Source organism: Equus asinus, chromosome 10, assembly GCF_041296235.1.
Source record: "Equus asinus isolate D_3611 breed Donkey chromosome 10, EquAss-T2T_v2, whole genome shotgun sequence".
NCBI classification, from domain to species: Eukaryota; Metazoa; Chordata; class Mammalia; order Perissodactyla; family Equidae; genus Equus; species Equus asinus.
In genome coordinates, this window is record NC_091799.1 from 87,313,328 (window position 1) to 87,338,079 (window position 24,752).

At 33.9% G+C, this 24,752-nt stretch overlaps 1 protein-coding gene across 1 annotated transcript in view; it reads left to right on the forward strand.

Annotated features, from left to right (window-relative positions):
* Positions 1–24,752, forward strand: part of CDH9 (cadherin 9) — a 132,080-nt gene that overhangs the window by 103,477 nt on the left and 3,851 nt on the right. Inside the window, exons 4-11 of the mRNA XM_044779463.2 lie at positions 162–281; positions 848–1,015; positions 3,147–3,334; positions 4,304–4,557; positions 17,092–17,228; positions 17,702–17,823; positions 22,645–22,762; positions 22,862–23,113. Coding sequence (XP_044635398.1) covers positions 162–281; positions 848–1,015; positions 3,147–3,334; positions 4,304–4,557; positions 17,092–17,228; positions 17,702–17,823; positions 22,645–22,762; positions 22,862–23,113 — 1,359 coding nt within the window. The remainder of the gene's footprint in view (positions 1–161; positions 282–847; positions 1,016–3,146; positions 3,335–4,303; positions 4,558–17,091; positions 17,229–17,701; positions 17,824–22,644; positions 22,763–22,861; positions 23,114–24,752) is intronic.

Genomic DNA, 24,752 nt, shown 5'->3' on the forward strand with positions numbered 1-24,752 from the left:
AGAAAAGTGTGGAGTTTCTTTTGAGGCAGCATGATTTAAACAAATTTCTTTAAACATATACTGTGGTCTAACTCACCACCCAACCAGCACTAGTTTTTCAGCAAGATAGTTTCAAATGTAGAAGCATTTAAATGTTTGTGTTTGGGTGGGGATTCATATAGGTACGTCCGTTATACAAGTGACTGCAACAGATGCGGATGATGTCAACTACGGAAATAGTGCCAAAGTAGTCTATAGCATATTGCAAGGGCAGCCATATTTTTCAGTGGACCCGGAATCAGGTAACAACATTTAATACTTGGTCTCTTTCTCATTATGAAATACATCTGGATGCACAATTTCTTTGTAGATTTTTCTATATTTTAAAAATGATCTATGCAGTATCATCTCTACTTATTCCTTGGAAATAAAAGCAAATTTCCTATTATTTAAATTGTTACCTCTTCAGACTGTCATTTATTGACTTTAAATTTATGATGCTAAATACAAAATTTCACAGAGATTCAGCACTTCATTTGTCATAGGAAATACTCAAAACCTAAAGAATGTGATAATCATCAAAATTAAGTAAGCTTACTTGTCTGAAGATTTTTGATTGAAGTTAATTTTTTTTCATCAAAAGAATAATTAAATTGATTAGCAAAACTCATTCCCTGAACAATTGTCCATGGAAGAATTCTTTGTGTTCTGTCAATTCTGTTGAATTGGTAGAGATTGAAAGACTTATTTGGCTACACCAACATTTTATCTGTTTGTTATGGTGAACTTCTATAGCATGGATCTTGCATGGCTTAATTTTAAAACTCAGTGATTGCATTATAAAACATTGGTCTCCTTTTTCCAAAAGGCATAATAAAAACTGCATTACCAGACATGAGCAGAGAAAATAGAGAACAGTACCAAGTGGTTATACAAGCCAAGGACATGGGCGGCCAGATGGGAGGCCTTTCTGGAACCACCACAGTGAACATCACTCTGACGGATGTCAACAACAATCCTCCTCGATTTCCCCAGAGTAAGGAAGGTTTCAGTGGTCTCATGTTGGCAGGCTTCTCCAACACCCTACAAACAGAGGCTAATATTTGTCCTAGTGGTTTCACTACTAGTTTATGCATAAAGACAAATCCACAACCCCTCCCCCTACAAAGTAGCACGATTTCCCACCAATTGAAAGTGACCATGATCATTTTCATCACTGAGTAGGTAGTGAGGGAAAACATGGAAATGAGGTTCTTTTGGCAACTTTAATTATCCTCTTCTACATTTTGAAGAGTTATAAAGTTATCTAGACTACCTTTCCCAACATTTGCCATGAGCATCTCCTTTTTCTTATCTCCTTCCTGGTTAGGAGTGTGGACTCTCAAGTCTGACTGCCTGGCTCCAAGCCCCTGTCTGAGACTTGTCTTGCCTTGGTTCTCTTGTCTGAACATAAGAATCATAATCCCTGTTTAATGGATTCTAAAACACACACTTGATGTTTTAATGTCTCCGAAATCAGATACTATATTAAAATCAATGCAAGTTGGCTTAACTGGAAGCATTTTTTTCTTTTCTTAGTGGCCCATAGAGTTATGGTATACCTTGGTTATGATGGCATCTGAGACTTGTTAAGGTTTCCTGGTATCTGATACCTACTTGTCAAGATTAAAGCAGTCAATACCCTTTCAGTCATCATCATTTTAGGCATGTACGTTAAATCACGAATTCTTTGCATGCCATGAGTTTCTACAAAACCAGATTCTGATTCTCTGCTGAGAATGTTTCCATTTTGCATTAATAAAAGTATAAAGGGCCCTATATTGAAATGTTCAGTTAAGGGGCCTCAAATTTAAACTCATGACAATGATTCCAATACAGAAAAGCATTTTTCCAGGCTAATAAAATTTAAAATATTTGGTGATTCAGCTTTGGAATGTGGACATATACATATGATAAGTTTTAAAAATCAAGTTTGCTGAGAACATGACTAATAAGCCTAATTAAAATAAATCTGAACTTTGCATTCGGTTTCTCTAAATATAAACCAAGACTATGAATTCTCAAATGGTTTGCCAACTGTAATTCTATGATCTATTATAATCTTAGCAAAAGGTTTGGAACTATAATAGTAACAGTTAAAATGATCAAGACCTAGCTCCTGGGCTAAGCATATTAAAGACAAAATTTCATAAAATCCTCATAACAAATCTATGAGTTAACCGCTATCATTATCATCATTATTTTGTAGATATGGAAATCAAGGGTTAGAGAATTTAACTAACTTGCCCAGTGATGAGAATTCAGATCCAGGCAGTTGGATTGAGAAGGCCCTCTTCTTAACCACCAAGCAAACTGGAAAGAGAATAGACTTTGAAGTCAGAGAGACTTACTTTTGCATTCTGCTTTCCCCAATTTTACACGATGATTTCCTTGAGTTCTCTCTCTGAAGATAACATACCTACCTTGGTCCTCTAAGGACTCATGCTAGAATTAAATAAATTACCATAGAGGGCCTTCAGCCCTCTATAGAGTTCAGCACATATCAAAAGCTTTAAACATTTCTGGGTTTTATTAACTTTTTTTGTAACTTTTTCCTACTATCCACTGAATAGTCATAAACTAAAATGCTTTCAGGGGCAGAACCATGCAATATAATGATGGCCTGGAACCACAGGAAACAGAAACATTCATATCCCACTTAAAGACATAAACAAGGGGGAAAAAAGAAATTGCTGTGTATGGGTTTAACTTTTTATCCCTGACTTAGAATACAAGAATAAGTGCATGTTCTTTTACAATTTATGTAAAAATGTGTAATGACCATTTTGAATGCCCCAAATAAACAGTAAATAACTAGTTTTCTTGCTCTCTTAAGTCAAAACTTCTGGATTCTAATATCAGGCCTACCATTTGTTATCTAGTTAACCTTGGGACATTCACTTAATCTTTCTTGAACTTACATTTCTCATTTACAAAATGAGAGTGTTCTGCCTTTAGAAATTATTTTCCAACTTAATAAATCTATAATTTTTGACAGGTTACAATTCAACATGATGAAAAACTCTCCCAGTCCCAAATTAATTTGTTTAAGTAAAAAAGGCCGAGGAAATGAAAGATTTCTTTTATCTAAAGATGAAATGTCAAAACAGCTCTGATTTAATTTTCAGGTACGTATCAATTTAATTCCCCTGAGTCTGTACCTCTTGGAACCCATCTTGGAAGGATAAAAGCCAATGACCCTGACCTGGGGGAAAATGCTGAGATAGAATACAGCATTGCCGAAGGAGATGGAGCGGACGTGTTCGATGTCATCACTGACAAGGATACACAGGAAGGGATTATAACTGTCAAACAGGTTTCTTTTCACTGTCTTCATTTTTTCATTGAGAACTTTATGGTTTATTTTTGCTTGCAGTTAAAGAAAGAAAAGCCTAGGATTCATTTTTTCCCATCTTCTACATGCTGTCTATCCTTTATATAAGTGACAACAGTTGTGACTTCACTTCAAATAAGTTGTTAAGCATTTTCAGCATTGACACTTAAAAAGTGATATAAAACCTCATATAAAAACTTACTTGTGCTTATAGTAAACAAAAATCAGTCTAGGATTAGATAACCTTAAAAGTACTTTGTAAAATATTTCTCCATGGGAGAAAAAACAGGCATGCAGCCGTTACTTTATTTCATGCACGTTTCAAAATATTTTAATTATTAAATGTGATGGTCTATTTAAATAGATTAAACCTGAAGTTGCTGTGTGTATTATGTCAGATTTCTCAATTTGCAATGCGGTGTGGGAGAACATTAGGAAACTTTACATAGGATCAGCCAGCTACATATTGATTACTTTTTATTGATCTGCCTTCTCTGCTTTCATTCATATCTTGCTTTCCATAAGTGTTTAATGATTTTTTTTTTCTTTTTAAAATACCAGTGTTAGAAATGTAGGAACTAAGCAAGCAACTTATATGAGTAGTTTTCTAAATCTCTACTTTTCCTCTGATTTTAACTGTGTATAACTTAAATATAATAATATATAACCTATATATTACACTTCATTTACCTGGGGCCACCAAAATGTGAAATACAATATTCAGTAGGAATCAGTCTTAATGTGTCTACCATTATATTCAGTTACCCCAAATAAGTTTAAGGTAAAACAAATATTTACTGATTTATTTGATATCCTTATGAAACAATACTTGGGAAAGTTATTTAACCAAAATCACTGGTAATAATAGAGCTAGTTATTAAATTTTGAAATTATGTTCCATTGTAATGTCTGCTACGTTGTATTAATTTATCTTCCTTCATTTAACTTCAGAATTTAGATTTTGAAAACAAAATGCTGTACACTTTAAGAGTGGACGCAAGTAACACTCATCCTGATCCACGATTCCTACACCTGGGACCTTTCAAAGACACAGCTGTGGTCAAAATATCCGTGGAAGATATAGATGAGCCTCCCGTGTTCAGTAAAATTTCTTACTTGATAGAAGTGGATGAAGATGTAAAGGAGGGCAGCATCATAGGACAGGTTACAGCCTACGACCCGGACGCCATGAGCAATTTAATAAAGTAGGTATTTTGAGAAAACGTATGTTAACAGAAAAATAATAATCTTCTCGCTACTTACAACCTGTGTGAAAAAAATAAATTGTACAACGTATGATCAAGAACAGTAACAATACCAAACAATTCCATAGCGTAAACTCTTAGCTGGGCTGTCTTCTAAGTGCTCTGGGTATATTATTTCATTTGACTCTTATTACTGTACAAAGTAGATCCTATGGTTATATCCTTGTGCAGATGATAAGACTAAGGAACTGTGCATTTAAAAAACTTGCCAAATAATATCAGTAGCGAAACTAGGTTTGAGAATCAGGCCATCTGGTTCCAAAGTCTGTGACGTTAATCCCTTTAGTTTTGATGTGATTCTTGTCTCATTGTCCCTCTTGGATAAGTTATAGTTCAAATAATGAGTGATCCTAACAAATAAATTAGAAAAAAAAGTGTTCTTCTAGTTATGCTATTAAGAGATACCTTGGAAATGTTGAAATAATCTTTTGAAAACAGTCAAGCATAATATATGTGAAAATTTTAGAGAAACAATATGTCAGTTATATTCTGATAATAGAGAGAATTAGTAAAGAGAGTAATGATATTTGAGAATGGTAAAAGTATTAAAAATTAATGTAGTATTGTGTACTACTTTCTCAAAGTTTGAATGTTGTGTTAACCATTTAAAAGCTTTAAAGTATGCCAGAAACTTAAGTGATCCTTCTACATGGTGCTTAAAGAGAATGTAAATATAGTTGGATGAATAGGATGGGTGGATGAAGATAGATATGTGGATAAAGACACTGAGACCTGAAGAGACAGCTACATAATTCATTATCTGTTAACGTGTGGCTGGTAAAATGCCTAAAATTCAGCTCTTTTTAAAATTTAATTTTCTAATTAACTAAAATAAATGGCTAAATTATTATTGGGAATGCCCATATTTCCTAGAATTTATGTCATACCATTACACATAGAAAATTAATAACCACGATACTAAATATGGAATTACGAAATGTTTAAGACATAATGACTATTCAACAGTGTTAATTTACAAAGCGATGTTTGTTGCACTAACTATATCCTAATGAATATTTAATTTACTGGTTGATTAATATATATTAAAATAAAGACACAAGCCATAAAATTTTAATCTGTAGCTAATACTCAGAGTTTATATTAGTTTGAAATATTTGTTTAATTTTAGGTTAATTAGAATAGAATTCACTTGACTTCCCCTGTTAATGTTTGGATTCAAATTATGTATTTTGAATATTGTTCAACATTATTTTTAAAACATGAGTTATAATAATACCAATGAATAGAGATTTATTTTACTCTGACTTTTTTATCAACATACATAAAATGTATTAATTTAAAATCCCCATGTTGTATAAAACAAAACTCCTAAAATGAAATGAATAAGTACTCTAGTTTTCCAATGGTCTATGTATTTGTACTAGCAAGCTTATATCCAAAATAATGTTTATTTGTATTTGATTAAAATGTTATGTGACTGATTGGTTTTGGCATCTCTTATACGTGCATGTATTTTTTTAAGTAACAAAAGGAAGTTTAAAGTACTTTCACGTTCTTTGCAATACTGAAATGGAAATAAACCACCACTTACACTGAAAAAGGATAGGGATTGTTCATACCAATAGCTGTAAATGCTCAATAAGTATGTGTCCTTGATAGTTTTTGCCAGATTCCAAAAAAAAGTAGTCAATGTGCCTTCATTTCTCCTTAATCTTTGCAGCACTAAACACTTATGCGAAAATCCCACAATCATATTTTTGAAAAAGTCATTTTTCAATTAACATCGCAAATGACTGTAGACAAGTGGCAGTATATAAACTCTTTCAGATGAGGAACCATTTATTGCCAAACTATTGAGCATTTCTTCATATGAATGAGACCAAATCTCAATAATCTGTCTATCCTTTCCTCGTTCACTTTGTATGATATCTTGCATGTTAGGAATTCAGTACATGTTGGTGAGCTGGAGAAAGGCACGCTCATTCGCTCTTCCACATTGCCGAGGATATTCGTTTACTTATCCAGAGAACATCAAGAGTCTCATTAAGCTTTATTGGATCTTTAACACTGCTTTCTACAAAAATGTTTTCATCTTATCATTGAGTCAAACAGAAGCAAGAAAATATATGTTTTGTTATTCAAATTGTTTAAATTTGAATTTATTAAAATTTAAATTCATCAAATTCATCACATGAGACTATCAAACATTTTGCCTATCCTTTCCTCCATAACATAATTATCATTTATTGAGCACTTGCTATGAATTAAAAACTGTCTAAAGAGATTTATTAGTTCATTTAAGCCTCAATGCAACTTTATAAGGCAGGTACAATTGTCATCACCCCCATTTTATAGAAAAATAAACTTAGATGCAAAGAGTTTATGGAACTTTCCCAAGGACACAGTAGAAATAATTAGCTGACTGAGGATTCAAACTATTGTTGACAAGAATACACAGCCAGTTCTTTAGTAGATGTACCGTGCTTTCTCACTGACCAGATCATTAGATTGAGATAATTAATAATGTTTCTCATTTGTAGACTAATTCAACTGCCTTCAGGGGTATTAAGCAGAGCCCTCAAGCACAAAATTACGCAAAAGGCAAAACATGGCTTCTGTCCCTCAGACTTCAACCTAGTTTCTCTTCATTTTTTCCATTGCCCACAATAGGGAATTTCATAAGCTAACACTACAGACATGTTAGCTTAGAAAATCATACTTCATTTTTATTCTTTTTTAACAGATTTATTGAGGCATTATTGACCGACAATAAACTGCGTATGTTTAAGTTATATTATTTGATAAGTTTTGGCATATTCATACACCCATTAAAACATCAGCAAAATCAAGATGATGCACATATCTCTTACCCTGAAAAGCTTCCTGGTGCCCCTTTGTAATACCTCCCTCTCTAACTTCCCAGAACCCAACCCCATTTTCAGGTAAATGCGGATCTGCTTTCTGTCAATATCAATTCGATTAGATTGGATTTTCTTGAATTTATACAAATGAAATCATACGCTATTTATTCTCTTTTGTCCTACTTAGCATAATTATCTTGAGATTTTTTTTCATATTGCTGCATGCATCAATAGTTCATCCTTCTAATTGCTGGGTAGTATTCTAATACATGGAAATACCAAAATTTGCTTATCTGTTCAATTACTGGTTGATATTTAGAGTTGTTTCAAATACTTGGAGATTACAGTACATTTATACACATTTGTATACAAGCACGCATACAAACATTTGTGTATTAGTATTTGCATAATCATATACTTTTATTTTTCTGGGGTAAAGACCTAGGAGAGTTATGACTGGACCATATGGTGGATATAAGTTTGCTTTTTAAGAAACTGCCGTATGGTCTAAAGTGGTTATACAGTTTTACATTCCCACCAGCCCGTATGACGGTTCTGATTTATCTACATCCTCACCAACACTTGGTACAGTCATCCTTTTTAATTTTAGCCATTCTAATACGTATAATAGTATCTCTGTTCCTCTTATGGAGATACTATAATGGCTAAAGATGTTGAGCATCTTTTCATACCTTTATGTGCTACCCATATGTGTTTTTGATGCAGTATCTATTAAAATATTTGCCCAGGGGCTGGGCCAGTGGTATAGTGGTTGTTTTCATGCTTTGCTTTGGCGGCCCAAGGTTTGCAGGTTCAGAACCCAGGCGTGGACCTAGCACTGCTCATCAAGCAGTGCTGGGACAGAATCTCACATAAAATAGAGGAAGATTCGCACAGATGTTAGCTCAGTGACAATCTTCCTCAAGCAAAAAGAGGAAAATTGGCAACAGATGTTAGCTCAGGGCCAATCTTCCTCACAAAAAAAAAAAAAGCCAAAGTTTTACTGGGTTATTTGTTTATTATTGATTGAAACATACTTATACCTAGATATCTAGACATATAGATATACACACACAATACAAATAAGTCCTTTATCAGATATGTGATTTGAAAATATTTTCTTCCAATCAGTGTCTAGTATTACCCTTCCCTTAAAGTGATTTTCAAAAATGAGAACTTTTTAATTTTGATGAAATCCAATTTATTAGCTCTTGAATTTATTGGTCCAGCTATTAGTGCCTTATATAGGAAACATCTCCCTGATCCCCAAATTCTTATTCCATGTTTTCTTCTATAAGTTTATTGTGTTTGGTATTATATGTACATCTATGATTCATTTCATTTTCAGCTAATTTTTATATGGTGTGAGGTATTGGTCATAGTTCTTTTTTCTTTTTTGTATATGGATACCTAACGTGTCCAGCACCATTGGTGGCAAAGACTATCCTTTTCACTGAATGGTTTTTGTATCTTTGATGAAATTCATTTGTCCATGTATGTATGGATCTAACTCTGGACCCTCTCTTCTGTTCTAATTATATGTTTATCTATGTGTACAAAAATGACACACTTTTGCGTAGCTTTATAAAATGCTTGAAATTAGGTGTGTTTGTCATTTAACTTTTTTTTGCTAAAGTTGTTTGGGAATTCCAGGCCCTTTGTATTTTCATCTGTCAACTGCTACAAAAGAGTCTTCTGGGATTTTTATTGGGACTGTGTTGAGTCTGTCGATCAATGTAGGCAGAACTGATGACACCTTAATGATATTGAATCTATAAACCCACCAAAAAAAGTATATTCTCCACTTATATAGGGCTTTTTTTTTCAGCCATGTTTGTGGTTTTATGTATACAAATCAAGCACATCTAATTTTACATATATTTTCATTGCCTTACTGCAGTGGCAAAAATCTCCAGAACAATGTTAAATAGAAGTGATAAGAGCAGAAATTCTTGCCTTCCTCCTTGTCGTCTGAGGAAATTATTTAGTCTTTCATCATTCAGTATGATGCTATCGTAGGTTTTTTTAAATAATCTTTAGGAAGTTGAGAAAATGTTCTTCTGTTGCTTTGATTCTGACCGTTTTTATCAGGACTAAAATTTGGATTTTGCCAAATGATATTTTCTGTGTCTGTTAGGATGAACATATGGTAAAATGATGCATTATTTTGATTGATTTTTCAAATATTAAACAAGCCCTGCAATGTTGGGATAAATGTCACTTAGCCACATTATACTATCATTATATATTGTTGGATTCAATTTAGCAAATTTAAAAAATAAATTTGCATCTATGTTTATAACAGATATTATTCTATAGTTGTTTTTTTCATGTAAGCCCTTTGGATTTGCTGTCAAGGTAGTAAGACTGTCTCATGGACTATAGGAGGAAGTAGAACATCCTTTGAATTTTCTCCAAGAGTGTGCATAAAATTGACATTATTTTTTCTCAGATGTTTGGTGGAAATTAAAAGCAAAGATATTGAGGACTAGGATTTTCTTTTTTCTCTGTGTTATAACTACAAATTCTATTTTTCTAATAGTTGTAAGTCTCTTCAGGTTATCCAATTCTTGTACTGCTTGTTTTGCTTTGTTTTCTTTTTTCTTCCTCTTTCAGGGAATTTGTGACTTTCATCAAAGTTGAAAAAAGTTGTTCAAAATATTTTCATATTATCCTTTTCATATCTCTAGGAAGGACCGCCTTCTCTGATATTATTAATTTGTATCTACTTTCTTTTTTTTTTCCTGACCAGTGTGACTAAACATTTTTACAGTTTATTCATCTTCTCAAAGAACTAATTTTTGGTTTCATTGATTTTTCAATTGTGTTCATTTTTTTCTATTGCATTATTTTTTTGCTCTGATCTTCCTTCTTTTTTCCATCTACATTGAGTTTCATTTGTTCTTATTTTCTATTTCCTTGATTTGGAAGCTGAAGTCACTGATTTGAGACCTATTATTTTTCTCACGTGTGCATTTTGGTGGTATAAATTTCCCTCTAAGTACAGCTTTAGATACATTTCACGATAGTCTGATATTAATATAAGGACTTCATCTTTCTTTAATTACTCTTTTAAGAGTATATTTCTATCCTTTTGTGGTTAGTCTATTTCTACATATATATTTAAAATACGTTTTTTATAGGAAGCATATAGTTGTGTCTTGCTTTCTGATACATTCTAACATTCTGTACCTTGTAATTGACATATTCAGACCAGGTACATTTAACTTTTGATACTGTTAAATTTATCATCCTGCTATTTATTTTCTGATTGTTTTACCTGTTCTTTGTTTCCTCTTTCTTGTTTTCTGCTTTCTTTGGAGTAATACTGCATTTTATTTTGGATTGCTTTTTATTTCCCTTTATTGCTCTGTTTTTGCTGAGTATAGAATTTTAGATTTTTGCACTGTCTTTATCTTTATTTCTTTCTTTTTAAATTGCCATTTGCTCCTCTGGATACTTTTAAATTGTTCACTACTTTTAAGTAATGTGATTATGATGTGCCTGTCTATAGTACGCTTCATTCCTTTTGTGCTTGAAGTTTATTAAGCTTCTTGGATTTGTGAATTTATGGCTTTTCCCCGACTTAGAAAATTTTTCTGTACTACCTATCATCTCTCTTTCAGAGCATTTACTTATAATTATTTTCGGTCTCTTGAAAGTGTGGCACAGCTCACTGATAATCTCTTTATTTCTTTGTCAGTGTTTTTTCCTCTTAGTCATTTTAAATACTTTCCATTCACCATCATCTTCAAGTTTACTAATGATTTTTCTGCAATATCTAATCTTTAATTTTATTTAGTTTTCATCTCACAGACTGTAGTTTTTCTCTAGAAGTGCTATTAAGGACATATATCTATCATTATCCATGTAAACATATATTCTTTCCTTATTGTTTCCTCTATCTTATTAAACATATGGACTGTAGCAAAAATAACATTTTTATATCTTTGTCAGCTAATTCTATTAAATATTTCATTTCTGTGTTGGTTTCAATCAACGGATATTTCTTTGCTGTCACATCTTCCTGTTTTTTGCCTGCCTGTAATTTTTTACTGGATAACAAACGATGTGCTTTTACTGTGTTTCGTGATGGATAGTTTTCATTTTTGTAAATACTCTTCAGCTATGTTCAGATGTGTAGTTAAGTTACTTGAAACAGTTTGATCCTTTGGACCTTGCTTTTGTGCCTTTTTAGCAGGCCTTTGTCCAGGACTAATTTTGCTCGTACATCAGGTAGGAACTTCCTGAGCAGTCTACCAAAGCCCCGTGAGTTATGAGTTTTCCCACTTTGGCTGGTGGGAACGAGAACTCTTCTCAGTCACATGCCAATTCACAGTTTTGCTCCTTCTAATCCCAGTGATTGGTTACTTCTGGGGCTTCCTTTTATCTGCTCCAATGCAGATTCTGATAAATTCTCAGCTGAAGAGTTGAGTGGGATCTTCTCCACATTTCTGTGGTTCACTCTCTATGACGCTCTCTCCTCTGAAGGACTCTGCTCAGGGAATTCTAGCTACCTTGGTGTCCCCAGATTCTCAGCATTACCTCCTGAACTCAGGATTGACAGACTCCATTTGGGCTCCCACTTCTTGTATTATCTAGGAGCCCTCCCAGGCAGCAAGCCAGGGAAGTTTCAGAGATCACATCATTTCGTCCTCTTTTCTCAGGGATTACTGTCTTTGTTTCCTGGTGTCTAATGCTTCAAAACTAATTGTTTCATATATTTCATCTGGTTTTTAGTTTTTTGGGGGAGAGAGAGGTGGTAAGTCTAGACCACGTTATTCCATATTTGCCAGAAGAGGACATTCAAAATATCATCTTTAAACGTGTTTTTGATTATATAATTGTAGTCATTCATTTTAGAAAACATAGATTGCACAAGAAAGTTTGTAGCAAATAAGATATTTTTAATTCTCCCCTCAACAGATACCCACTGCTATTTTATTCTACTTCCATCAAGTATTCAAACTTTGAAACAATTTATCAACTCTCTAATTTTTATTAAGTAGAGCACCTTAAAATATACATATAGGTTTATATATTTTTATTAATTGTGAATATTTGCTAATTTCATTAAACTTCTTAATAAACTATTTACTGTATAAATAACACACTATCTTGTAAGTGATACATCACTAATAGAAAATTAGATTTATTTTTTCCTCAGCACACAATTTTAAGAATAAATTTTCTGGATAAAAGATTGATAGTAAAATTTGCAACCTTGCTTCACACTGTATAAAAGTGGCTGATAAATTTTTAAGTTCATATGTCTTCCAGAAATATTTGCTTTTTATGGGGTACTCAAAACTTGAAAAAACAATGAACAGTAGTTTTAACTGTAAAATCTCAAGAATTACGACAAAGAGAAGAAAAACATTGAGAGAACAAATTAATCTCAAAGGATGTTCCTAAAATTATACTGCAAAGTCTGTGGATATATAAGGCCATGCCGGAAACTATAGCATATAGGCTGATTCCTGTTGGCATAAAAATGTGTGCAAAAAAACCACACAGCTTTCAATATCCAATTATAGTGTGAAAAAAACCAGCAATAATTCAGCAAGGAGACAACATTGTAATATGTGACTCTTTAGGTTGCTCTGATAGAATTTAGAAGGATGACTGATCCCCAGAGCAGAAATAGGTTTTGATAAGCATCATGGAGATACATTTTCCAGGGAAAGTTTGGAAACTAATTCTCACCCCACCGGTAAATCTGTTCATCAAACATATTTTCTGAAATACATCTGCCACTTGCAACATGAGATTATGGTTACAATTAGCAGCTGTTGTCAGCTCCGCTTCATCTCATTAGTAATCATGGATTTCCCGACCTATAGGGTTGATTATAGCTTTACAGGTTCGGAAAGAACATGTTGTCTCATTTCACACCGATTTTATGCTCAACATATTTAAAGTTCAACGAATTTTAGAAGAAATCCTTTTTACTGCAGTCAAATCGAGAAGTAGGTACAAAACAAACTCACTGGTGAGAAATTTAGTTATGCCTCAGTAAAATGTACATGATTCCACCATAAGGTGGAAGAAGTGAATAAGTGCATTCCTATATATCAGAGCTTCCCTATTATTTGCTTGATTTTATTACAGAGAGTAAAATAATAATTTAAAAATAATGTCACTAATATCTGCAAAAAAAAACAAAAAATGATTTGAACTATTTGTTCAAGCACTGTATAGCCACAGTCTCACTTTGAAGGGGAATGAAGCTTTCATATTTCATGAAGTACGAAAGCATGAAAGCTAGGAAAAGCGTTTCTGGAAAGCAGGAGATAGAAAGGAAAGAGCAAACCTATAGCCTCATTATGTTATGGAAGATGCACCTGGAATTCAGTAAAGGAAAAGGAATGCTATCTTTGACATGTTTCTGCATATTACTGATTTGCTCTTATATCTGTAACTTAATTTACATTTTTTGTAATAGATGGAAATACAGGGATCCGATATGTGTGTGATTCTTAATATTAGAACATAAAAATGAAAAGCAAAGAAACTTAAACCAGAGTTCAACTTCCACAGGCTGTTCTCTTGTGCTTTCTCCCTTGTTATTGTGGTCTATATGGTTGGATCTTGTCTTGGCACATGTGTTCATTCAAAAGATTGTGCTAGTGGTCTTTTTTTAAAACTTACTGTTCAAAATTCAATGTAAGAAGATTAATAAAATATTGTTGTTTTAATAGACTGTCTGCTGGCACATAGGGATTGCTTTGTCCTGTGTTGTTTATCAGGTCTTTCTGGTCATTTGTTGTAATCCGGTGTATTTATTATTAATAGGTAAACCAGAACGTCCTATGCTGTGTTGAAAATAGAGCATTGGCTTCTAAATAAAAGCAAGTAATTTCTGGCCTTTGAGAAATAGTGAGACATCATTTGCACAAGGGCAAATTTCTGAATATAGACCTGAAAGTTTGCAGTGTTAATGTTAAAGTGAGCTATTTTTAAACCATCAAAGTGATTCTCCTTCATGAATTCTTAACTTGAAAAACAGTGCCTTTCAAGGTTAAACCTAAGAGTAGGCAGCGAGAAACTCAGACTTATTTTGATCGCGCATAAGCTCCAAGTGAGGCAAAGCTGGACTCATAGAATGTTAGAATTGTTAGCTGTTCTTCAATCATAGGAACCCCCTTGCTATTCTCTATGGCAAGTAGCAATGGGCTTTAGATTTTGATCTTCAATACAAACAGTAGGAAGAAATCCAAGGTCTATTTTCAGCCAGAAGCAGATAATGGTTAACTATTGACCTTTCCAACAATGGAGAGAAATATGTACAGGTGAATATCATGACTTGAGTTTCATTGAACACATAGATGTGGTTGAGTTATGTTCTTTTACTTTGCTTTCTTTGTGTTCATGTTACACTTGTTTTCACTCATAAGCAGAATTTGGTGTAAGTATTTAAGGAAATTAGAGCATTTGAAAAAATGTTCTAGTGACTTTATCAGCTCATATTAGGAACCAAATTGTAGGGGGGGTTGACACGTAGAGAGAGGAAAGACTATATTTCATTTTATTTTAGTACTATTAACCAATATAGATTAAAAAGAGAAAATTTAATATGACTTCCTCAATTTTAGTACATTAATAGTTACTTTAAAAATAAGATCTATCTCAGAACCTAGTCTGACAATGAATTGTTGGTTAAAACCCAATATAACTTTTGTTTCTAGGACATACGTATATATATGTATATATAGATACACACCATTATGCATTTTTATATATTTATTTTTATGTCTAGGTTTCTCATTATCCTCTATCTCCTTAGGATTTTCCACACCAGAAGTATATCTATTCTTGAACAGTGACCATATGTCATATGAGGTTTTTTTTAATCTCCCAAATTCTTTTTATATCACCATGTAGGAAAATTATCAAGGGAATACTACCATTTCTATATAGCTCCATCATCTATTGCACAATCTTCCCAAAGACAAACAAGAAGGTGACAGAGCTGGTTCTATACATTGGGAGTGAGGTACAGAAAGGAACCTGAGACCAACTATGTAAAGTTCTTGGCTAGTCCACCTTTGAGATGAAATCCAATGTATATATGTTTTCCACATACCCAAATACTCACTTTGAAATAGTATCTTTGAGTCGGAAACAATTACTTTCTAAACTTTAGCAGAAAATAAATTAGGCAAAAACCATGATGTACTATACTAAATTTTTACAATTATTTTGGAAATCTGAATTTACTGATGAATTCCTTAAGTTCAACATAGTTCTCACAGCAATAGACTTGAGTCATGGTTTCTTTATTAAAACAACCAAAACAACAAAAATATCATAGAACTTAGATAAATATATTTTCACCCAATATTTTAAATATTATCAATGTTGCACAATATTTAGAACATTGGCTGCTAAATATCTATTGCTTATGTTTGTCAAAATCAGTGCCCGATAGTGAATATATTACAGATTTATGACGGGAGCTGTAATTCCCTAATTCACAGATCAAAAAGGGGTTCATTTGCTAAGTGCCTTTAATAAGATAACTAGAAAAATGTGAACTACACCAGATGCTGATTAGTCAGTTAGTTATCTGTCATTGTTATTCCTTTTTCTGTCCTCATTCTAACCAATCTATCCCATTGTCTCTAACTTTGCTATGCAAAACCTTATCTGTAGACCTACAACATGTAATTCACCCAAGAGTATCTTAGAAAGGCAGAAAGAATCCTAGCTCCCACACCAGACCTACTGAGTCAGAATCTGTTTTTAACAAGATCCCAACGTGATTCATATGATCACTAATGTTTGAGAAACACTTAGTTTCCTATATGGCTCACTTAAACACTCAGCAGCAGAAATTTCCAACAGATGCAAAAATGTTAGATAATATTAGTCGTTTATAGCCATCCAGATAATTGAAGATAATCTCCCTTCTCAAGGTCTTTAATCAATCATACCTGCAAAGTTACTTTTACCCTAGAAAGAAACATATTCCCAAGTTCCAGGAAGTAGGAGGTGGACATCTTTTTTGTGGGGGAGGGTAAGCCAACCATAGAGTGATACAAAGTTCATGTGACATCATCCATATCCAGCTCTGATGAAAAAGAGTCACAGAACTCTGTGTAATGTGTCATTTCATTTTTGTATGGAAAGTATTGGAGGGATAGATTGGAGGATGGCCTTTGATTCGGCTGAGATGTTCCTTGAATAGAGAGCCATTCAAGAGGAGTGTATTTTACAAAAGCCTCTCTATATTCATTTATCCTCATAAGGACTATGTGGACACGTGTTCTTATGTGTTTTAACATAATTTCAATTTATGTAATGAATTTGACTCTATCAAGTGTAATATGACTGCTTCATATGTTTCAAGCACTTAACAGGTCTATGATAGGATAAATAAATCAAGTGACAACTGAAAACTCAAAAGTTGCCACTAGGATTCATGAGTATAAATCATGACTCCAAAGAACGCATAATCATAGAATAACAGAAACAGCCAAATATATCAAACTGTCTAAATGGCAATTATATTAAATAACAATGCAAGAAAATTATTAGCCTTTTTCTGGTCATGTCTTTATCAGAACATTTTGTGAATTGCCTATAAGAAATAGTAGATCAACTAATAATCTTAAAACAATGCCTGGATTTATGAATCTCTTTTCTGCAGATACTCTGTTGATCGGCATACTGATATGGACAGGATTTTTAGTATCCACTCCGAAAATGGCTCTATTTTCACTTTGAAGACCCTTGACCGGGAATCATCTCCTTGGCACAACATCACCATTACAGCCACAGAAATAAGTAAGTTAGAAATACATCCATCTGAACACATTATTTTTCACCAAAGTGATAAAATGATGCCATTAAGTAGATTCTCATTCTTGTGTGGAATGATTTTATCATTAACAAGATCTGAGAGAAATGATTTAGAGTGTACTGGATTTTTAAATTATTTTAATGATTGTCAAATATTTTGTTTATTTTAAACTTGATTTTCTTTTTACACCTTCCTGGGGGATAGAAATATAATCTTATATAATTGATCAGTCTGAGAAAATTCTCTCTTACAAATAGTATTTCATTCTCAATCATAGTCTCTTCTTTTTATCATGCTTTCCATCTGGATCATGTAAGAATGCTGAGCTATCCATCAGCAATCCAATCAGGAAAGTGAATACCACCGAAATGATCTGTTGCTAAGTTACAAATGGGGTGAGTGGTATCCTGGCTTCTCTGTAAATGAGACTGAAATCTTACACATGTTCTCGTTGCAGATAACTCAAAACAAAGTAGCCAGGTCCCTGTCTTCATCAGAATTCTGGATATCAATGACCATGCTCCAGAATTTGCCATGTACTATGAAACATTTGTTTGTGAAAATGCAAAAGCTGGTCAGGTAAATCAAATTATTGTAAACTTTAAAAATTTTCCTCTTCACAAAGGCATTTGACATTACAGTAATTAACTTGCATAGTTTTTTTTATGCAAAATATTGTCAATCCTCTTTGTCACTTATTTATCTCCTTTTACCAAAAAACCCACAAAGATTTTAAAAGGATGACTTTTAAAATTGTTTTTATTATGGAATCCATGAGGTAATAGGAAAAATTATAATATATGCTTTAATTCCTATACCAGATATATAATGAGTATCATATATATATATATATATATATAAAGTTTCTACCAGGATTCATAATTATGCTGATAATCAGTTATTTTCATGAATAGAATGGAAATACATTAGATAAAACACGAAGTATGAAAATGAAATTGTCCTATGTTAGTATAAAGGGAATTGGAGTAATTTTTTGTTCATCACATTTTGCCACTTTTAATTGCCCAGTCAGGACATTTTGGCTTGATATAATTTATATTTTGTTTGTGGTGTTTTTACTTTAATATTATTGAGATGAAAAAGACTTTTTCAGAGTTACGAAGTCCCCTACAAAGTAATATTTAAGATCTCTCTAATTTTAAGCAAATGTAGGATCCGTTCATTTTTTTTTTTTTCCTTTTTCTCCCCAAAGCCCCCCAGTACATAGTTGTATATTCTTCGTTGTGGGTCCTCCTAGTTGTGGCATGTGGGACGCTGCCTCAGTGTGGTCTGATGACCAGTGCCATGTCCGCGCCCAGGATTCGAACTAACGAAACACTGGGCCACCTGCAGCGGAGCGCGCAAACATAACCACTCGGCCACGGGGCCAGCCCCGGATCCATTCATTTTTGACACTAATCTAGTATTTTACAAATGACAGTAACTGCACAAATTTTACTGAAAGAAATTTTAACCAGTTATTTAGATATTTCTTTAAGGAAAAAGTAAATAGATGTTAAGACTATATAATTCCATCATGTCTTTTTAAATATAGAAAACAAACTGAAATACAGTCTTTCTTCTATTTCAGTGGAGATTGTAATGGACTGAATGTTTCTGTCCTCCTAAAATCCGTACGTTGCAGTCTTAACCCCTCAGTATGGCTGTATTTGGAGATGGAACCTCTAAGGAAGCAATTAAGGTTAAATGAGGTCATAAGGGTGGGGATCTGATCTAATAGGATTAGTGTTTTAAATAAGGGACACCAGAGTTAGAGGAAGCTAGAAGAGAGTCAGGACCCTCACCACCGCCCAGCAGTAATGAGACCACTTCCTGTGCTTTTAGTATAAGTGAAAGTCAGATGGGGAGCAGTAACAAGTCACTCCTACCCTTTCCACCCAGAGAGAGTTATCAATAGATGCCTAGTGGGAGATGGAAATCCTACCCCTGCCCAGCAGTAATGAAGACCCCTCCCTGACACTGGGTGTCAACAGAGGTAGAGTAGGGAATATCAACTTCTACCCCCATCTGCAAATAATGAGGTGGCCCTCCCTTCTCCTGTCAAATCAATGTACAACTTCAAAAATGTCGTAAAGCATATAAATCTACAAATTCAAGAAGCTAAGTGAATCCCAAAAAGGGTCCACTTGCTGAAGATTCTTGAAATGAGAACATTTTAGAAATGGGGAACAGATTATTGGTTGCCAGGCGGTCGGGGAGGTGGGGGCAACCAGGTAGAGATGTGGCTGTAAAAGGACAACACAAGGGATCCTTGCGGTGATGGAAATGTTCTGTATCTTGACTGTGTCTATGTCAAAATCTTGGTTTTGATAGTGTACGATGGTTCTACAAGATGTTACCATTGAAGGAAACTGGATAAAGGATGCATGGGACCTCTCTGTATTATTTCTTATAAATTTCACGTACATTTGTCTCAGAATAAAATGTTTAACTAAAATAAATTTTTTAAAAAAGAAGAGACACCAGAGAGATCACTCTCTCTCTCTCTCCATGCACAAGCTCAAGGGAAAGGCCATGTGAAGATGTAACAAGAAGGCAGCCGTCTGAAAGCCAGGAAGAGAGCTCTCATCAGAAACCCACCATACTAGTACATTGATCTTGGACTTCCAGCTTCCAGAACTGTGAGAAAATGTATTTCTGTTGTTTAAACCTTCCAGTCTGTGGTATTTTGTTATGGCAGCCCAAGCAGGCTAAGAAAGTGATCCATACCCCATTCCACTTACATTCACAAAAATAAAAATGCTTTTATTTTCTTTTTTGCCAACAAAGAATCATTACACAGGTATTCGGATTAAAACTTGTTTTCCTTTTTTCACTTTGCAACATCTAATGGACATAGTCTCAGTTCAGTAAATGATTATTTTTAATTTGATGCTTAATTTTCATAGTATAGCTACACATTAATTAGTTTACTCAACTACCCACCTATTGACAGAAATTTGGTTTATAAACAAAATGTTACTCTACCAGACAGCACTATACTGAGCATTACAGTACATTTATATTTATACATTACCTGGTGTTATTTTCCATCTATATAATCCTTAAAGTAGAAATAAATAAATTTTATCAATAAATATTCACTGATGCTTTCAAATAGCTCTCCAAATATGCCATATACCTAGTGATAACTCCCACCAAATGTGGATGATTGCCTATTTATTGGGCAATGCTAAATTTTAAATGTCTACCAATATGTAATATCTCATTATAATTGTAACATGAATTCCTCCAAAATTATTGAGGCTGAACATTTTTTCCTAAATGTGTGGCTAATTTTCAAAAATCTTCACAGATATATTAGTTTCTTAAGGCTTCCATGACAAATTACTACCAACTAGAGAGCTTGAAACAACAGAAATGTCTTCTCTCACACAGTCTGAAGGCTAGAAGTCTGAAATCAATGTGTCAGAAGGTCCATCCTCTCTGTGAGGATTCCAGGGGAGGATGCTTCCTTGCCACCTCCTAGCCTCTGTGGTTGCTGGCAGTCCTTGGCATTCCTTGGTTTTTAGACCCAAATTACTCCAATCTCAGTCTCCATTGTTGCATAACATTCTTCCTGTATCTCTCTGTATCCAATTTCCCTCTTCTTACGAGGACTCCATTCATTGGATTAGGGTCCACCCTAACCAATATGACCTCATCTTAACTCGATTACATCTGCAAAGTGCCTATCTCCAAATAAGATCACATTCACAGGTAGTGGGGATTAGGAGTTGAATGTATATTTTGGAAGGATACAAGTCAACTGGCAATGGCCTATAAATATTCTATACTTGTCTATTAGTATGCTTTTCTTTTATTGATTCACATGAGTTAATGATATATTAAAAATTGAGAATGATAAAGTATAATTGATAAACTATAATTCTTTAATATACGCTACTACTATTAAAATTTCTATGTCGTTCATCTACTTGATGTAAAACACTTTTCTTGTTAAAATTAACAAGGTTGAAAAGCAAATATATTTTAAACTACTGATTTGTGTTCTCTCTTAAAATATGTTTAAACAAGGGCCAATCTAATTAAATCAACAACTCAGTCATATAATCAAAGGTCCAATTTATTTATAATTTAACATATTAGATATATTATTGCTAATCTGGAACAAGAGGTTGAGTAAGAATATTAGATATTATGTAAAATGTTTTCTATGATTGATCTAATCTTCTAAGGAGGAAAAAGTGCATTAAGCTTGTCTTAATAGCTGTGCATTTTCAGAAGCCTCGTATAAAGAAACATAAGGTTACATGCCACTCTGTCAACGAAATGAAAGAAATTATAGTTAATATCAAACTGAAGAGGAGAAAATATTGAATAGCGAGTATGCAGGTTGGCATGGCTATAGAAGGCACACAATAACCAAAACAATGGATATATTAAACTACTGTGAAATTCCCATTATTGTTCATCACAGACCATTATTGTTCATCACAGAAGTTGGACTATTATACCTGGAGGTGGTGCAACTGTTTGTTTTGTGGAAGAGAAATTTGAAAGTAAGAGTAATTAAATGACTGTGATTTCAAATCACACAGATGGCAGACCCAGGACTAGAAAACAGGCCCCCCGACGTGCAGCTTAGCACTGTTTCTACTATAAAATGCTCAGTGGAATTTTTCTGCCCGACCTGTCACGTGCTGCTCCATCTTCACACGTGGCACAGCCCTGACTTACAGTCAGCACGGCTAACACGTGCTGTAATCTCCAACTTTGACCCTGGTTTTACAAAACTTTAAATGCTTACATTTGTATATCTTTCTAAACTTTGCAAATACCATTAAAAGGAAGGCAAATTATTGGAATAAAATATGCAATATCATTATAGTTACAGTGCCCCATAGCTTTAAAATCTTTTTCTTTCTGGTATTATATGGCATATTGCTCATTTTTCTAAAATTATAAGAGTAGTATTCTTAATCTATATGAGTGGTTGTACTAATCACATGTTTTTAAAAGAATTCATCTTTTATGTTCTCTGCCTTTGACACAATCATTATCTAGCGGAGGGACCATATTGTTAACCAGTTAATAATAAAAAAGACTGGCACTTTCTAGCAATGTCAAAAAAGGATAGATGTTGGAGCGACCAAACTTTTATTTAAGGTTGGACACAGCAATGGCCAGGAATCAGACGACAATTTATAGAGACATCCTGCAAACTAATACTTGATGGACATTTTTTATTCTTAATCAAATAAGTTACATTAGATAAAACCATAAAAAAAATCTTCACGTCATTTTCTGAAAACGGCATATTTTTTGTTTCTCTAATTTCAGTGACATATTTACGGTACAAACACTAATGTAAAATGTCTTGTAATAAGAAGAGTCACTATTTGTTGTCGTTTACTTAATTCACTTACTTGGTTTCAGTTGATTCAGACTGTCAGTGTCATGGACAAGGACGATCCTCCCCGAGGCCACAAATTCTTCTTTGAGCCAGTGCCAGAATTTCCCCTCAACCCCAACTTCACCATTGTAGACAATAAAGGTATCAAATATTTTTAAAAGTAAAAATTATGAGACCTTAAGATGCAAAAGCGAAACCTGGTGTGAGATTTTTTTTACCCCCCCATCGTTTTTACCCCAGATAATACAGCAGGAATCATGACTCGAAAAGACGGATATAGCCGCAACAAAATGAGCACCTATCTACTGCCCATTTTAATCTTTGACAACGATTATCCAATTCAAAGCAGCACCGGCACGCTCACTATTCGTGTGTGTGCCTGCGACAGTGAGGGAAACATGCAGTCCTGCAGCGCAGAGGCCTTGGTCCTCACGGCTGGCCTGAGCACAGGAGCTCTCATCGCCATCCTCCTCTGTGTCATCATTCTTCTCGGTAAGCTACACCCTCGGATGCTCATTTAACTCCCAGAATTCTCTCTCATTGCCCAGTGATCACACACTGAAAAGCACTCTTCTCTAGAGCTAAAGATTGAAAATTTCAAATTTTCATTAAAATTGTTCTTTCAGTTAGAAGAAAAAAATTGAATTTTTGTCTATGAAGATAAATCTAACTTTCTAGAGACCAAACCAAAGATATAATGGCTAATGCTATGTATATTTTTTCTTTCTTTTCTTTTTCCTGAGGAAGATTGGCACTGAGCTAACATCTGTGCCAATCTTCCTCCACTTTATATATGGGTCATCACCACAGCATGGCTGATGAGTGGTGTAGGTCTGCGCTTGGGGTCTGAACCCATGAACCCAGGCTGCCAAAGCAGAGCCCATGAACTTAACCACTATGCCACGGGACCGGCCCTATATATATATATATATATATATTTAGATATATTTTATATTTATAGTGTTTAGTGCTACTACTAAACTGAAGTTTAGTGTTAACTAACCATGGTCATTATTTTAAGGATATTTACTTTAATAATCACTTTAATTTTCATACCAATTCTATAAGGTAAATACTTTCATTCTACAGAAAAGCTGAATAACTTATACAAATTCACTCATTTAGAAAGGGTTTTAACCAGCATTCAAACCCAGATTATTCCATTTCAGAATTCCCCCATGTAATTATTATTCTCAAAGTCAAAGACTATCTTGACAAATAATAATAGCAAATACTGCTACGTGTATTAGACATCTATGTTGCAAACGCATTTAAGTTGTAACAAGATAATCTTTTTTTTTCATAAAATGTGTTATATAGTGGTGCAATACACTAAATTAAAGTTTAAGTTCATTCTTTTCAATATCACTATGGTGTTGTGGTTATACCGAATCCTGCAATGTTTTCTAAATAAAGTCATATTTCCAATAGCAAATGTTTTATTTGACCATGCCTGAACAGGACAACGATTTAATTCAATTAAACAGTTGTTCCACTGTAAAACGTTTCCCCCAAAATTGTTTCCATCAAATGTTCATCCAAAATGCTTATGCTTAGGGCAGGAGAGCTAGCCAAGTTTGCATTCCAAGGCTCATATGTGCTGGCTCCCTTTCACTGCAAATGCTTTCAGGCTCTCTGGATGAAATCCCTTTGGCCAGATACCCTTGCAGGACTTCAGTAGGGGCTAGAGGAAAGTGGGGGAAAACATTGTCTCGGTTAAGATGATCCAACTATTTAGAAAAATATTTTCCCAGGGTGCTTTAGAACATACGCACCACTAACATCACCATCAGCCGTCTGAATCTTCACCCGCTGCTAGAAAGTTCAACTCCTCTCTAAAATATTTTTGTATCCCCATGGAGATTGAATTTTGGCTTACCCTTTTGGCTGAGTGCTACTGATATCATATTGTTTTATTTGCTTAAATAGTTCTACTTTCCTGATTTAGAACAGCATGGAAGTATGTATAGTTCAAATTTGACTTTTTTATTTCTATATGAAAACAATACACACACACATAATTAAAGACATGCATGCATACATGGGGGAACAGAAGCAACCCCCAAATAAGTTTGGATATTATAACATTGTCAAATTGTATAATATTTTTTTCTATGCAGAAATCCTAGAA